This window comes from Lissotriton helveticus, chromosome 2_1, assembly GCF_964261635.1.
Source record: "Lissotriton helveticus chromosome 2_1, aLisHel1.1, whole genome shotgun sequence".
In the NCBI taxonomy this organism is placed as follows: Eukaryota; Metazoa; Chordata; class Amphibia; order Caudata; family Salamandridae; genus Lissotriton; species Lissotriton helveticus.
In genome coordinates, this window is record NC_136059.1 from 1,875,401,955 (window position 1) to 1,875,420,370 (window position 18,416).

Here is an 18,416-nt window from a genome sequence, read left to right on the forward strand (position 1 = left end):
CAAATACTGCGCATCCACTTCCTCACACTTGATGGCAGACTTTTAAAATATGACAGACATCAAAGTTCAGTGTCTAGTTCTCAGGTCAATAATGTCCAAATCATGCAGTTAGAACTCCAACACCCTGGGGAAACAGGCTGTCCAGATCACAAAGGACACTGGTGGGGTTAACCAGGGTGCTCTCATTAAATACCTTTTCCTCTTTTGCTTGAAAAAATTCTCCAGTTGCAGTAGTTCCAAATTCTTAGTTGCAGTAATCCAGTCTTTTCTTCACGCATAGGCTCTGTACCTCGTCGCCAAAATTGTAACAAATTGAAGTCTTTAAGTCCAGTATATGAAACAGATTAGGTTTATTGAAGATAATATTCAGGTCATGTAGATAAAATAGAATAAAGTAGATCCAATAATAGAAATCCCACCAGGAGCAGATGGACTCCAGCTCAGCCTCAGATGTAACTGTCCCTGCTTTCAAGCATATACAATTGGAACACTATGTGACATCATAGGTGCCTGCTGAGCAAGTAAAGACAAACACTGAAGAAGGACAGAGAAGAAATGAAAGCAGGATGCAACAGGCTCCTACTAGCCAAGAGACGGGTGGCGTGCCGGTGGGGCAGAGACGTGCCCCTACATTTAAAGATTGGTTTAAATACCTCCTACCGTGGCAGGAACAGACGTTAATATATGCAAAACTACTAGCCGTCACCTCTAGGCCGAAGGACATTTGGGACCCATTGCAAACATACCTACTCACACACCCGGGGGCGGCTGACGACACCACTGACGCTCCGCCCCCCCACAGACAGGCGATTGGAAGTGGCTTAGCCCGTGGTCCGGACTTTTGCCCACAAAATCGCACACCTTCCCCCTGAGTATTGAACATCTCTACAAAGCTTGCAGATGGGCTTCGGGGCAATACAGGTATGGAAGTGGCAATGTTCTGATCTGCTGCATGATTAATACGCTTTATTTATGCCAAGCTACGATCTGACAATGTCCTGGACAATTAACGGGAGCAGTGCGGGGAAATGTCATAGTTGCTGTAGGTTTCTTTTACATGTCTCTATCATTGACAGTCTTGGGAACTGAGCTTGTTGTGTGTACACTGTATGCTGTAATTAAGAAATGATAAGAAAACAAATTTAAAAAAAAGTTTTTTATATATTATGTGTGCGCACACGCCCCCCTCCCGAAGACGCCAGCCGCCACCATGTTAAGTGTGTGTGCAGTGTCTTAAGGAAAAATTGCTGCTGCCCTGAATTAGGGGACTATATTGAGGCAACTCTAAGGGGGTTTTCCATAATGGGTTCTTTTCACTGCTATGCATGTGCCTTTTTAGCTTTCAGACAGCCTTGAACCTTAAAGACGCAGCAGCTTTGTACCACAATACCAACTCCTGCAGTTTTCTTTTTCAGTAAGAGAAGTACTGATGAAGGAATGTTTTGGATCATAGATGAGTTTAGTCAGATTGCAGCAGATGGGTTGCTTGAAGGTAGCCCACATTTGTGTTCAGGACTAAGCTCATTAAGAATACTACATTGTACTGTTTGGTTATTTAAACATTTTGCGTATTGTATTAAGTTGTAATCATCAAGCATACCATCAGTGCAAGCTAGAGTGATGGAAAAGCAGTTGAAATGTAACTGCATAAGACAAATATCCTGTTTGCGAATCTAATTATTGTCTCTTTATTTAAATGTTTATGTTTTGTGATGGTAATTGTACTTGTCATGTTTATGCATGTCTATAAGTACTCTAGACAGATTAATTTGTTTTTCACAGACCAATAGGTGTATTGTATATGTGGATCAATAACCACTGAGAAATTAACAAATGTATAAAATACCGCAAACTATGCATTGTTGATACTTTTTTATATAAATATTTATGATACAAAAAATATACATTGCCTTCAAGTAAATGAAAAAAAAAAGTTATTTGTGGAAATAATACATACTTATGGTCATGTGTATACATATGGTTAGTGCACTTGAACTTATGATTTTCTTTGTGAATTAATAGCCTGAATTGTGGTACTTCAATTAAATTTAATACCTGTTCTCAGCTTTACTCTTTACTCTTTGTATAGTACTAGTGTCTTCCAGGCCATGGCCAGCCAATCAGCAAGCTAGCCATTAAAGTTGAGCTGCTAAAAAGTATCATTAGAAATTGGGAGCTCTGAGGCCGGCCGACTCCAGTGGGAGCTGTAGCTTTGTAAGATCCACTCTGTGTCTTCTACGGTGCCAGATGAGATCCCCCATCAGCTGTTGCAGGTCATGATGGTCTCACACTCATACTTCTGCCTCTGGGGAAGAGTGTTTGGCAGCCCACCCTTTGCTCAAGGCTGTTGGGAAAGCTGGGTTTCCTCATGTCTGCTATGAGGGAGTTGCTAATAAGATAATATGTGATGGAGGCCTCGCAGCTCCCTATGGGCCTCACAAAAATCCACAGTTCACTGGGAGGTCCAGCTATTCCCTGTATTGTCATGCCCCCCAAAGGGGGTGGCTTGCTGGGGCAAGTGCCTGCTACAGGAGCGATGTGGGGCCCCAACAACAGGCAGATGGGGCTTGTCTACCTCTAGTCTCAGTTGGTTGCCATCTTGTCAGTGCCAGATCTCCTGATAAGGTTGGATATTTGCTCTTCACTTCTGTTCCAGCGGGACGTCAACCCATGCACCCTGTTGTCTCATGGGGCCAGGGTTTGTCGAGGGAGCACTCAAGTCACCCCACGCTGTCGAGTTAGAGCCCATATCCCCATATCAGACAACTATCTCCATCTTGATGCAAGCTCTGTCCCTTTTCGGTGTTTTTAAACCTAGGGAATTTGAAAAACGCATTCTTGAGTTTGTGCTTTAACCCCTCCCCTGCTTGTGACGGAACCACTCCGTCATCAGCTGCGGTCGCGCTGTGCTGATGACGGAGCGGTTCCGTCACGGCCCACTCGGCACGCCTGCGGGGCGCGGATTCCACGCCTGCGCTGAGCGTTCCATTGAGCGGGCGGGGCCGTGACGGAACCGCTCCGTCATGAGCACAGTGCAACTGCGGCTGGTGACGGAGCGGTTCCGTCACCAGCATGCGCCCACCGCGCGGCCGCCCCGCCCCCTTAGCACTGCGGCGGAATAGCCGTCGCAGTGAAGGGGTTAATTTATGTAGGAATTGTTTGTATTTTAAAACATAGCCCAAGTTAAGGAAAAGCCTGTAAGCATCATAGGCACAGGGTTAGTGACTTTTTGAAAGTTTCTATCCAAAGATTTTTCTTGTGAAGTCACAAGTTTTTCGGGGATTCTTCAGGAAGGCAGAGATATTTGATGGTCACAAATTTCAACAAAGATCCCATGATGGAGAAGCAAGACTTGTAATCATGTCCCCGTTGCTTTAAATTTACCTACAGGATACACAAATTAATTCAATACTGTCTACCATGAGGTAATTTTATTAATACCATAATTCTCTTCTTTACTTGAGGTGTGATGTATTCCTATAGGTTCTGAATCGATCCCCCTATTCCTGACCCTATTCTGGTTAACAAACCAACAAGTTAACTAGCAGTCAGCCCATGAGGCAGCAAACCCCCATGATGCAGATACCGTTATCTGACGAAGCCACACTACGGCACAGGAACGTGTTATCTGATTAGGTCATAACGCTTGCGATCTAATTAGACAAGCGATATTCCTCCAGCCCCTGATAAGGCATACGGAGTTCTCATAACAAATCAAACCTATGACAACCTGGGAAAAACCCTGCGGCCATTGTTTTGATTTCACCAAGAACTTCAGCAAAAGAATGTGCTAACGACCTGGTCGTATGACATCCTTATTGACGTATCTATGTCCATCCTTACGTCAATCTAGGCACCTTAAAGGTATAAATATTACCGATATTGCCCTATGCAAACACACGCGGTGGTGACGAGACGGAGCAGCCATACTTGCCGAAGCCCAGAGCAGAGCAGACCCCGCTGGCGCAGCCCCGCCTTCCTGACGCGCTGAGAACGAGACGCACTGCTTTCTCCTGCCGAGAAATCCAGCACCGGCGTTTCCGGGTAGCCCTCGCAGGCAGCCTGGAATATCGAGAGCAGAGAAGAGAGATACCATCCCTCATTCATCCTAACTTCCAGGTACAGAACTGAATAACCCCTCGCAGAGAATTCTTTAGTCAGTCACTTGGCAAAAACAAACTTAACTTAAACTGTAACTTTCTATTCCCGCCCACGTATTAGGCTTAGGTCAGGTACACGGGGTAGGCGTATCTAGAAACACCAGTTGAGTACGTTTAGTCAAATGTATATGTGTATGTAATATATTTTATTTATTTTAAACCTTCATATGGCTTAGAAACCATATCAATGTTTTTACAGTATTATTTTATACTTCTGCTTTTAATGTATGCACTTTACTTAACGATAAGTATTGCAATAATATCGATCCATTTCTCTTGTACGAGAAAAGAGACTGATCAATAAATAACATCTTTTATTGAACACGCCCGTCTCTTCCTTTTCTCTACAATCTGATGAGACTAAGAATGCACATACTGACTGAGTAAAATAAATTGCCTTTTGTTCACACGACTCTCGAGATACACTCTTGATTAGGGGAGAGCAAAGTTGTCATGTTCTATGGTTGTCAGAAACTAAATCCCTTCTTGTCTAATCAGGGAAGTTAATTCCTTCCTGAACATTCGAGAAAGTTTCTAGTGAACTCTGAGCTAGCTGGCAAACCCAAAACTTTAAGTCTAATATCGACAGTAGTAGACCTAGTTAACGTCTGGTCTAGGCCTATACTATTGAAGGTATTATTCCAATGCGCAGAGCCTATTGGGATAATAGGAACTACACTACATGGCGCCCAACGCGTTTGGAAAGGGCGATAAAACTAACGTAGGACATTTAAAGTAACTCAGTCGTGCTTTCTCACTCAGACCCCTTTTCCCATAATACTCCAAAGACGTCTGGAGTGGGTGAAAGGTAATATCCGCCAGACCTCGCAGGAGGGAACTCCTATGTATGGTTCTTGGTATAGTCAACGTTGAAGGATACACTGTTCCAGAATATTGTGCATCTAATCTTTGTTTCCATAAGAAACCTGATCTGCAAACAAACAAAGTAACCATCCTGTCAGTAAAATGGTAGACAGTGATGAAGAAAGAGAGACAGCTAGATTAGCAACTGAACTCGCAGCCGCTGATGCTGCTATACAAGATGCAGACCAGGACATAATACTCATCCCGGTCATCAAAAGGAAATCTATAACCTTAAAACTCATAGAAAATGGACTGACACCTAGAGGTGGTACAGTCATATTCGTAATTGAGGCACACGAATATCGGCAGACAGAGGTATACTATTCATGGATAAATTTTCCAGCAGCAAATGCTGTAACAAAGTACTTCCACTATTACAAAATAGAGGAACCTCCTGAAACGTACACTCCTTTCGAGGAGGTGGAAGTACCACTCAAATTTCAAGAGCACCTGCTCTTATTTGATGGCGCCCTAAAACATAATAATCACATCACCAGGCTCGGTCCCTTAGGTAGACCAGGAGCAACGTGGCCGGTCCTAGCCGGATACACACCACATCCAGACATCGACGGGATGTCTGCAGCAAACCTTTTAACACAGCTAAAACAATTAATAAAAATACATAGACAATTAGTCCAGTATGTGATGCGGACTTCTACAATTCAGCCAGCAATTAAAATTCCACAGCTGACCCCTCACCAGGGGAACACAAATAAAATTACACCACAGAACATACAGTCCTGCCTAGGTAAAGTACCAGCTAAACGGGAACAAATACCATTCTGGTTGGCACAAAAAATAACCCAAATAGAGGCGGTGTTTCCTGACACCACCCCGTTAGAAAAACACAGGATTCTGACTATCTGTCTTCCAATGGGAATCGCACCACACATTGAGGACTGTGACACTTGGGGTACAGTCTTTGCTTCCATTTACACAAAAACGCACGGTGTTCCATCCATTTCGGTAATACCAGATGTGCTAAAACAAATTCAAGACGAATATGGTCCAGAACCCGCTTTAACTCTTGGTATGAAATTACTAAAAGACTTCAAGCAGGTCTCAGCTATATTATTAGCCAACATAAAGGGAGAAGCAGCAAACGTGGCGATCCGCCAGAGGTTAAAGGAGACAGATATAGCAGACCAACCAGCTGAAATTGCCAGAATCATAGAAAAATCCTATGAGGAACTAGGTAGAGATAGTCTAGGTGGAATACCAGTAAAACCACAACTGATTGAAAGTCCTGAAAAAATATTTTTTAATAATAATTCAACATCACAGAAAAAGAGCTGGGATGGAAACAAACAATCCAATCCTAAAGAAAAGAAATTCCAGTCCAGAGGCAGGTCTCCAAGGCGAAGAGAAAAATCTCCGACCCAAAGACACAGGTCACCCCAGAGTGACCCCTCTGGGAAAAGATATAACCTTAGAAATAGGGATAATATAAAAAAGCCTGATAGATATCAAGACATTGATACACGTCCCTCTCAATCTTTTCAGACTTCCTCGCAGAAATCGGAAAGAAGAGGACGATCAGAACAAAGAGAAGAGCACGCCAAGTCCAAAGACAAGGAACCTGCTCAGCTAAAAAAGAAATTACAATTTCCAAAAAAGAAGGTAGCCAGTATCAAGGTAGTTAACAATGCCGAGAATACTGAGGACACAACTGAAAAACGGAGAATGGGCTCAGACAATTCTAGACAGCGCAGCAGAAGTGAGCATAGCTCGCAAAGTCCTTATGAATCATCTGGAGACAGTGGACACGAATGAATATCTTCAAGTGGAAACTGCAGACACCAGAGTTAGCAAACCTCACAAAATATACGAAATAACATTACGTATAGAGGGAGATAAGACTAGAAAAATAAGGGGACTATTTTGGGATAATCTCTCCAAGGGCTATGACATCCTTCTAGCTGAAAAAGACTGGCCACCAGAATTTGTCAGGGAGTGCCCTCATGGCGAAGAAGTAATTATGCCTGCCTTCTCAAATCACATCCCAATTCATAAAAAATACACACTTGCTAGAAAGTGGGCAGTAGCTCTAGCTCCTGCTTTATATAAAAATCACGTAGGATGGGATGAGGACTCTCCTCCTCACAAAATCCAGTTAAAATCACAACCTACTGCACAAAGGCAGTACCCAATTAAGCAAGAAGCTAAAAAACAGGTAAAAGAAATTCTAGATCAGCTAGAATACCAGGGGGTGATTGAAACTTGCACCTCACAAATGAACAACCCTTTGTTTCCGGTCTCCAAACCAGACAATTCATACCGTCTAGTTTTGGATTACCGACACCTTAACTCATGTTGCAAAACTTTTGCAGTGCAAAACTCACATAGTGCTGCACTAATGAATAACATAGTGCGCAAAAAAATACAAAACAACCTTAGACATCTCTAATGGATTCTTTTGTCAAAACATAACACCAGAGAGCAGATATTTGTCTGCGTTCTCAATAAATGGCACTCAAAAACAATTCTGTCGGTTAGCCCAGGGGTACAAGAACAGCCCGGGAGTATTCTCAGCGAGAGTAACAGAATTACTACAAATATATGACGACGAAGCATTATCATATGTCGACGACATATACTTAACAGATGATGACTTGGAGACTCACTTGAAGAGAGTGAACACCATAATACTTGGGTTCGCAGCAGAGGGTTACAAATTCAACTTTAAAAAATCCAGAATTGCCCATCTGACAGTCCTGTTCTTAGGATATGAATTATCAAGTGAAGGCAAAAGCCTGGCTGACAATTTTCTAGAAAAATGTGCCGTACTCCAAGCACCTAGAACACTAAAAAACCTACAGTCAATTCTAGGCTTCCTAAATTTCGGAAGAACATATATTGCAAATTACGCAGAAAGGGTCAAACCCCTTTATGATCTAATAAAACCAGATTTTAAAAGATCTAATTGGACTCAAATACACACAGAAATATTGAGATCCTTACAAACAGACATGCTAATTAAAACAAAATTAGAAACACGTGATAACACACGCAATCTTGTGATCCGAGTCATCCCAGGGAGATGCGGATTCACATACCTGACCTCTAATGAGGGAGAAAAGGTACCAATTGCATTCAAATCACACTTGTACACAGAAGCTGAACAGAAATTCAGCATTAAAGAAAAAATTGTTCATGCAGTTCAAACCACAATAGCTAGAGAAAAAGATCAAGCGGACGGTAGACAAATCACTGTCAGAACAGCTGAATCAGCCTTTGAGGCATTAACAACGCCGTGTAATTTACCAACAACAACATTGAATCCGGAATGGATACAATGGGTGAATTCAATCACAACGGACAAAGTATACTACTACTTTGATCCAGAACTAGAGGAATTAAAAAATCTAGAATATGAAAGAACATTCCCTCTGCCAATCGATATTCTGCCTTTACGACATTACGCCTGTGTAATTTATACAGACGGACATGCTCAACCCCCCGTTTGGGGAGAACAAGCATACAACCCCACATGTGGGATTACAAAAGAAGTGTGGTGCGGAGGTAAACTAAGACCTCTATTAACAAAAACACACTCAGTAGAAACTAATTCAGAACAACAAACTGAAATATTAGCATTGAAAATGGCGCTAGATAATGCGGATCGCGAATTCCCGACACTTATAGTGTCAGATTCATATTACTGCGTCAAATCATATAACAATGATTTGCAGACATGGATTCAAAACGGTTACAAAGATGACACAGATGCAACAATAAAGCAGAAACTGCTCTGGGAACAAATAGCTCTTTTACAAAAAGAACTACCAAAGACTCACGTGACACACTCACTGAGTCATCAGCGTGATGGCGTTCACGTTGCAGGGAATTCATTGGCTGACACAGCCACAGCGGTAGCAACTAAATCGGCTCCCGTAGTTCGAAAAAAGCGTACATTAAAATACATTGACGGTGAAACAGTGCTGGCGGTGAAAACGTCATTAAAAGGCGACTGCTCAGCGCTACCGATCAACTATCCACTCAATTATACATACATAATCGATGCAAACTCCGTCCCTTTTGCTCGAATCCCTGGAGTGGGGGATAGAGTGATTCCAAACATGGACAGGAGAAACTTGTTAATCGCAGACGCACATATGGGCGAGGGTCTCGGACACCTCAAACTAAAAGATTCTCTGAAAGAATTACAATCACGGTACTGGTGGCCAGGCATGAGCCTGCATCACACCATGTTTGTAAAAAACTGCCCAAACTGCAACAGAGATCGCAGTGGGGAGAGAAACAGCTTCATACCTCGTCGTTTTACTCCAGAAAAAAATCAAGAGTAAAAAGCAAGGCTTGCGATTAACATATACAGGCTAGTTTCCACTTATAATGTAGACCACCAGCACTCGGCTGACGTCTGGACTGTTATACAAAGATTTGCGAGTCTAAATGGCATATACGCTAAGAGCATGCTACGTTTGACCATTGTTTCCACTCTAGCCCTCCAGCCTGAGGGGACACATGGCCAAATGAGCATAGCACAGCGGGAATCTTCTCACTTCCTTCCTGAGGGATACGGGATGGTGTAAAGAAAAAACCAAGGCATAAAGCAATCTATAACGGAAAGGATATTAGGTTCGGGAGCTGGGTGGGTCAAACATCTAATAAGTGTCCAACGTAGTCTAAATAACTTGCCAAGAAATTCTCTGAAGGGATTCAGTCCGTACGAATTATTATTTGGAACTAGGATGTTGATCTCTGACCTTGATAGTCAGACTTCAGTGGTGAAAGAAAAAAAGCTTTGATATCAAAGACCGTTTGGCTATTTTGCAGGACTTAAACAAAACAAGAAAAGACCTGAGCAACATAAAGTTGAAACAACAGCCAACAACCACTGAAGAACCACCACCTGTCCCAGCAAGACCTGTCTGGATTCCAAAAGTCGGGGATCTGGTCAGAGAAAAGATCGCGGTAAAGAAGGAATTTGGGCCTTCTTACAGAAAAGCAGTTCCTGTCTTGTCTGTCAACGGGACAAGATCAGTTGTACTACCGCCGCTTGCTGGTAAAAAGGAGAACCGAGTTGTATCCATCGACCTGGTAACCACAATCATGTGGCCGATAACAAATAGTAGGCCAAGTGGACTCCCAATAAGTAGCAGAACACCAAGGTTTGCTACCAGTACAGAGGTCCTAACTAAGAGGCCCATTACATTCGAAACGCCTAGAGAAGAACAACAAGGACTATGCAACAATGCAATGGAACTTAGACCTCTGAAAACCCAAATAAAAACATTTAGCAGAGACACACCAATCTATAATGAAGTACCAAGTGCAAATGCAAGAAACAGTAATCCTGAACCAATTGGAACAATTGACAGAACTGCATCCGGCTACTTCATAAACTTCGATGATTCCTCTGAAGGCTTCAGTGAATCAAAGACACAGCCATCATCAAAAACCTTTAAAGATAAAGCTAAAGAACTTTTGAAACAACTGAAAGAAACATATCTGGTTTCTCCATGGCTTGAATTTTGGGTGGGTTTTGGTGCATTTATCCTCATACTTTGGCTCATCATGGTACTAACTTTGGGACGCTTCATTGAGGGAAAATATGCTAAAATGGACACAGCAAGTCAGAAAATCAACTTGATCCTCAAACCACACACATCTTCACACGTCGAGAAAAGAGAACTTTCTTCAGCCAACTTCACAGCCAATCCTATACCGGGTGGGGTAGCATGGGATAACACTGACTATGAAATTTATGGTCCGGTCGAAATCCTGAAATATCCACACCAAATTAAGATCTCATTGAGTGACTTTGTAAAACCAAGCTCATTTGCTGATGATTGGGACTTCGAAAGCATTAATAATATGATGTCTGACTTAGTAATGTCTGCTAAATTTACCAAACATGATTATTTGCAGGGTTCTACAAATTATGATAGTATGTACTGTTATAACCACTATGGTAACCATTTTCTACATAGATCTGCACAACCTAGAAATGTTTTAAATTATAATCAATGGGAACATTGTGCAACCCCTCCAAAAGGAAGCTCAAGAACCGTTTACGACAAATATTCATATTTTTCAGGTTTTAACATAAGTAATGCTGAAACATTTTATTTCAAATTGTCAAATAAGACAGGGATGAAGACCATGATAACCAACACGAAATTGATATATTCAGACTCATTCTTTGAACAAATGAATACTTTTGGTTTTGATTATTGGGACACAAAAGTTGAATTTAAAAGTGTTTGGGGTACAAAAGAATGGCAAGTACAGGGTATAGAATCTTTGTTTAGAGCCTGCATGATCCCAGAACAAATTATATTTTTAAATGACACTGTTCAACAAACCACCTGTCTTGGCCTAGCCAAAATCAAAGACTTAAATAAACCGTCTATTCCAAAACCAACAATGAACAGCAATAGTTCTACAGAAGAAGAGATAGACGTAAATTATGTATTAAACCAAAACAGAACACATCCAGATTGGAAACAATGGTTGATCTGGCCCACAGATACTAATAACTGTCAAGACAGATTCCTGAACAAAACACAGGGGTTCAAAATGACCAGGCCAGACCCTAGATATCCTCAATGACATCACCCAGGGATAATAACCACCTACAGTGTGGGCAAATTATGCCTTCAATTGCTACAAACTTCCACACTGGCAGAAATTAAGCAACACCTAACTTTACTTACTGATGGTGCTGACTTGCGTGATTTCACTATGGGACCACGCAAACAGCGTCAAAAGCGTTTCATAGCAGCCTCAGTATATGCAGCATACAATGAGGCCTGGAAGGTTACTCAAATTGAAACAGCAGAGAGAATACGGGAAATTGACCGTATTAATTTGAAAAAATCACTTTCTGTAGTGGACAATGGGTTAATGACTCTGTCCTCCAGAATTTTTTCTTTGGACAGCATTGTGTCTTCAGCAATCGACATATTATCGCAAGACTTACTGTTATTACAACACGGTCAGTCCCAATTGCGTTCTATTGTACAGCTTGGCTGGACGTTACAAAATCTGCGTTCAGGCTATGTGCCTTGGCGTTTAATCAACACAACGTCACTATTCTATATCTTTAACCTTACTGATAGACAAATCAGTATGGCCCAAAAGGGAGCTGATTATACAATCCTGAGCATTGAGAAACTTGAGAGATTACCAGTGACAATGTCAGAACGACCTGTCAGTGAATGGATAATACATGGGATAATAAATATTCCAATTTCAACCTTCAGGTTTCAATACTGCCAAAAATATATACAGGCTGGCATGTACGAGAAATTGGGAAAGGGGTACATTAAAACAACATGGGACCTGCCCTATTCACATGCATGTGTCAGTAATAAAGGACAGAAAGTATTTCTTGGTGGCAATAATTGTGCAATGTCACTAAGCGGTACACTTCTGTGTAACGGAATTAGTTTGCACGGAGCCTGTGAAGGGAACTCAAATAACCTTTCATGTCACCAGCAAGGCGCACCTGCAACAGAGATAGAACCATTCTTTCAAAGACTCTATAATGGGAGTTACATTCTAATTGTAGATCGCAGATGTTGTAGTCTTATGCCCGGGACTCCTTATCTCGTAACTACGACTGCGAAGGTCAAGTGCTGTGGACACTCATTGTTCCCCAGCTCCTTTCCAGACAGGGAGGCAAGGGCATGGCCCAACTTGAAAATTACTTCTATTCGAATAGATACTTTAAGCAGAATGAAAACAGTGCTTCTTCAGACGCCGACCAGGCTCACGTCATCAAAAGAAACATATGATCTACAAGTCGCAAGGACGACTGCAGAGATACATTCATTGTTATCAACTAATTCCCCCATACATTTCGCAGAAATCCTGAATGAAATCTTAAATATTTCTGATACCAGTGGGGTCTCACAAGTATTTAAGACAGTATTTTCGATGGCATTAACACCATTTAAAGCCATACTGGGTATTTTTCCAGACTTCGTCCATTCGATTTTTGGCGGACTTCCCCTCATTTTAGGACTGATTGCAGGAATCCTATTCCTAGTCCTTATTTTTCGTTATGGCAAACCATGTCACAGACAAAACACCTGCGACAAGGGAAGAAACAATCCTAGCCATTGGATACCGGGACCGGATATCAAGAACCTGGGACTATCCCGGCTTAGAGACCTGAACATGACTTGGTTTCTATCCTTTCGACCTATGTGGCAACGATGTGTTTTACCTGTATTAAGGTGCCTGCTATGCGGAGAAGAATGCGTGTTAGACACCTGTCTGACGCTACAATCGGATGCGCCAATGGATGCAGAAACATTGTTGAGTCCGATCAAGGCTCATGCTTTGTGCTGCCCTCTAAGGCTACCAATCCTGATGACGGCATTCGTGGAAGCTTCACCACTACGATTAAGGGGTAGTGAAGTACAAGATGAAAGCAGCATCGATCAGGTACGACCTTCTGTCAGCAATCCAAATCAGAATGTCAATGGAGACAATCATGCGCATGAATGCATGGTTACACCTATTTCCGAGTTAGTGGAACTCTCCCAGGAAGCTGTTGACAACTTTTTCGAAAGCCTAAATGATATGATGTTCTCACCAGAACAGAAATAGGGACTTTTGAACAAACTCGTACACGGCGTTCCCTGAATTTGGCCTTCAACTTTAATAATAAAGTCACATGAACAATTTTCCCTCCAGTTCACGGACAGCAATTTTTTCAGCAGCCCCAAATAATTTTTTACAATTTTTCGGGACACTTATCTTCTGCTTAAAGTAAGAAACTATTCCTAGAGAACTAAGATTTCTATTTTTAGACTGCTTATAGACATTAGCTGCCCGCTGGTATGTTCATTGTTATTATATTCTGTGATGAAGTGGTCTCGAACTTTTTTTCTGTATTAAGAGCCATTTCATGTGTAAATCTCATATACCAAATAGCAATAATGTATACAAATGCGTTATTACTTTAGCATTATTCTACAGCTTGAGCGCATAATATACATATGACTGCATTTCTTCCGTATATTTGAAAATTTCAAAATGCATTTATGTATTTTGGGGTGGTAAGGTATGCACAATACTCTATAATATATTGTACTATGTTTTACTATGCATAGATTAGTAAATATGACCATAGTTAGCGTGGAGTGGGTGTGATGTATTCCTGTAGGTTCTGAATCGATCCCCCTATTCCTGACCCTATTCTGGTTAACAAACCAACAAGTTAACTAGCAGTCAGCCCATGAGGCAGCAAACCCCCATGATGCAGATACCGTTATCTGACGAAGCCACACTACGGCACAGGAACGTGTTATCTGATTAGGTCATAACGCTTGCGATCTAATTAGACAAGCGATATTCCTCCAGCCCCTGATAAGGCATACGGAGTTCTCATAACAAATCAAACCTATGACAACCTGGGAAAAACCCTGCGGCCATTGTTTTGATTTCACCAAGAACTTCAGCAAAAGAATGTGCTAACGACCTGGTCGTATGACATCCTTATTGACGTATCTATGTCCATCCTTACGTCAATCTCGGCACCTTAAAGGTATAAATATTACCAATATTGCCCTATGCAAACACACGCGGTGGTGACGAGACGGAGCAGCCATACTTGCCGAAGCCCAGAGCAGAGCAGACCCCGCTGGCGCAGCCCCGCCTTCCTGACGCGCTGAGAACGAGACGCGCTGCTTTCTCCTGCCGAGAAATCCAGCACCGGCGTTTCCGGGTAGCCCTCGCAGGCAGCCTGGAATATCGAGAGCAGAGAAGAGAGATACCATCCCTCATTCATCCTAACTTCCAGGTACAGAACTGAATAACCCCTCGCAGAGAATTCTTTAGTCAGTCACTTGGCAAAAACAAACTTAACTTAAACTGTAACTTTCTATTCCCGCCCACGTATTAGGCTTAGGTCAGGTACACGGGGTAGGCGTATCTAGAAACACCAGTTGAGTACGTTTAGTCAAATGTATATGTGTATGTAATATATTTTATTCATTTTAAACCTTCATATGGCTTAGAAACCATATCAATGTTTTTACAGTATTATTTTATACTTCTGCTTTTAATGTATGCACTTTACTTAACGATAAGTATTGCAATAATATCGATCCATTTCTCTTGTACGAGAAAAGAGACTGATCAATAAATAACATCTTTTATTGAACACGCCCGTCTCTTCCTTTTCTCTACAATCTGATGAGACTAAGAATGCACGTACTGACTGAGTAAAATAAATTGCCTTTTGTTCACACGACTCTCGAGATACACTCTTGATTAGGGGAGAGCAAAGTTGTCATGTTCTATGGTTGTCAGAAACTAAATCCCTTCTTGTCTAATCAGGGAAGTTAATTCCTTCCTGAACATTCGAGAAAGTTTCTAGTGAACTCTGAGCTAGCTGGCAAACCCAAAACTTTAAGTCTAATATCGACAGTAGTAGACCTAGTTAACGTCTGGTCTAGGCCTATACTATTGAAGGTATTATTCCAATGCGCAGAGCCTATTGGGATAATAGGAACTACACTACAGAGGCTTTGAGGTAGTGTTCTTATTACGATCTTTATGCTGGATCAATTTGTGTGCAGTTGGCAGGCTTTAATAAGAAGAGCTCTAATCTGTTGCAGGAGCCCATCCATGTATATAACTTTATAGATACAGGTGAGAAGCAGACGACAAACACATGGGTGAGAAAGGGCACAGCATCATTTTAGAAAAACTCTTTGAAAACATTATATGAGTGCATAAATACATGACCTATGATTGTGACCCATGTCACGTCTTGGAACTTCAAAAGAATACGCACGAATGACCATGGCACTGAGACTCCTATAACAATGAGCCATGTAGTACTGGACTCCAGTTTTAGCTTTTAGTACTGTTTGTTATTTTGATAATTTGTCAACATCCAACCAACAGCAATATGAGATTTCTGTAGTAAATAAATTAGGAAACTCCCCAAGAAACAGCAACCTTTGGACGATAAGTTAGTCAGAAAAATTTATGAAGGAAACGACCTTACCTCTAAACCAAGCATCTATGAAGAGAATGCCAACTGCAATGTTATATTTTAGGCCAAAGAGTGTAACACCTCCCTAGGAAGATAACAAATGTGACATTAGTTCTAAACAATATAACAGTAAAGAGAAATTGGAACTACAATTGTGATAGGAAAGAGTGGTAATAGCTATTGACGGATATTTAACCTTTGAAAGCCTGGTAACCAGTGGTGGCTCCTCCACTAAGGCGAAGGAGCGTCGGCTCACTGTTTTTTCTCTCTGTTATTATCATTTAATTTTCTTATTTTTGTGAGGCAGCTTTGCGAGGCGGGGCTGATACAGCAGCTGAGGAGTAGTTTGCCCCCACTCCAAGGTGAGCAATGACTGTTTTGCCAGCCCTCTCTGCGCCGACCATAACAGTCATGGTCACTTTCCCTCTTCTCCACCCAAGCTGCATTACTGCCTGGGTGGAGAACATGCCCAGGCCCCCATTACCCATCTGAGCATCGAGCCATGGCGCTCAGACCAATCACAATGATGCATTACAGTGTGTGATTGGCTCAGGGGAGCCTGGGTGCTTCCAGGCTGCTTCTTGTTCCTGATGGTGGAAGGAGGAGAGACGCGACCAGGACGAGCCGCAAGGAGGATGCAGCAAGCAGGTAAGTTACATTATTTTTTTTATTTACCCTCACCCCCACCCCCCTCCACCGCTGCCCTTCCACCCCCGATCGGTGCCCACCTCCGCTGCTGGTAACTACTCAAGATCAGCATATCAAGCATTAGGACACAGTGGTAAAGAAGGGAATTAACATGAGGTAGAACTGTAAGATCAAAGGAGGATAAAAGCAGCTCTGTAGCTGGGCAAATGTTGATAGTGTGTGTGTCGTATTTTTGGAATCAGAACTGAGATTTTATAGATGTTTTATAATTTTGATTGAGAGGAAGAGTCAACTCTAGTAGATCCTTAGTAAACGTTTGGAGAAGACTGCAGTGGATGGATAATCTTGATGATAGGTAGTTTGTTTTTTCAGTTGAATTGCGTTTAACTGTGATTTAGGATATTATTAAGCAATATAACCTGTGATTGGAAGCCAATGGGACTTTTCATTGCTGTCAAAATTGTTTCTTTCAAAGAAACATGTTCTTAAGCATTCCACAGCATGATCACAATAATACAAGTTTATAAAACAATTAATCAAAATACAAAGGCAATAAAGAACGTAAAATGGCCATTTATGTCACCTCCACATATTGACAAGTGTGTGTAGTAAAGTGCTCTGTCAATTGAGCATACACTTCTGCTATTATCTAATTACAAGATGTCGTATGATTAAATAATATTTGCTATTTTATATTTCTTTTTATATGTTTAACTTTTTAATACTCAATTTAATCTAACATCATTTACTATGGGGTTTTATTTTAAGTCCCTACCTTCATATTTTCAATGCGAGGGTGTTGCAGCACCAGTGGTTGGCTATGTGTAGTACTAGCTGTAATAAAAAAAAGTGTAAATTACTACATAAGTGTAAGTTAATACAGAAGTGTAAGTTACTACAACAGTTCAGTTTGTGAATAGCACTTTGTAGTACATTTTGTAGTACTACTGCAGTACTCCAAAGTGCGGTTTGTGTATAAGGTCCTGGGTAGCTTCTATTCTCTATTTTTTGTGTACATTTTTTAAGACAAAATAAAATACCACAGCCACAAAGCTGATATAGGCACGGACCTGACATGGGTCAAGCCAGAGTTGAGTAGTTCATCCAGTCCTAGTTTTTACAACTTGAGGGGCAGATTTACAAGCCCCTGCGACATCTTTACGACACAATTGGGTCACTTCTGTGATGCAGCCGCATTGTAAATAATGCACCGCTATGCAACATATTTACAACGTGGTGCATCTAGTGAGATGCGTCACGTTGTAAAGCCCTGCGCTACATTATACCTGCGTCAGGTATAATTATATGCAGGGTGGGCGTTCCGACGTAGGAAACCATCATAAAAGTGACGCAATTAAATCGACGAGATTTTACTGAGTCACTATTACGACGCCATTGCGTCAAAACCTTACGCCTGCTTGAAGCAGGCATAAGGAGTGGCGCAGCATGTTAGGAATAGGCATTCCTAACCATTGCTGGTGTTGCGTCCTGCTGGCAACACGACTCCAGCAATGCGCTACCCTCACGTTAGAAGATGCATCACGCATCTTTCCATGATTGCACCACGGTGCGCCGCATTGTAAATGCGGCACATCCATGGTGGCCCCAGGCTATTTTTCCGTGACGCAAAATAACTGGCGCATCTCTGCTAATATGCAGAGATATGCCAGTTATTGTAAATCTGCCCCTCAGAATTCAAGTACTTTTAGGTCGACTATTCTCTCTAGAGAAACAGAACTCCAAGTACTGCAATGCAAACAATC

General features: G+C 41.7%; 1 protein-coding gene across 5 annotated transcripts in view; it reads right to left on the reverse strand.

Annotated features, from left to right (window-relative positions):
* Positions 1 to 18,416, reverse strand: part of LOC144818914 (malate synthase-like) — a 388,110-nt gene that overhangs the window by 41,201 nt on the left and 328,493 nt on the right. For all 5 annotated transcript variants that reach the window (XR_013607176.1, XR_013607175.1, XM_078676787.1 and 2 more), the window contains exon 12: positions 16,018 to 16,090. Coding sequence is in view for 3 of the 5 variants with exons in the window: in XM_078676787.1 (XP_078532913.1) it covers positions 16,018 to 16,090 (73 nt within the window). In the remaining 2 variants the exon portion in view is untranslated. The remainder of the gene's footprint in view (positions 1 to 16,017; positions 16,091 to 18,416) is intronic.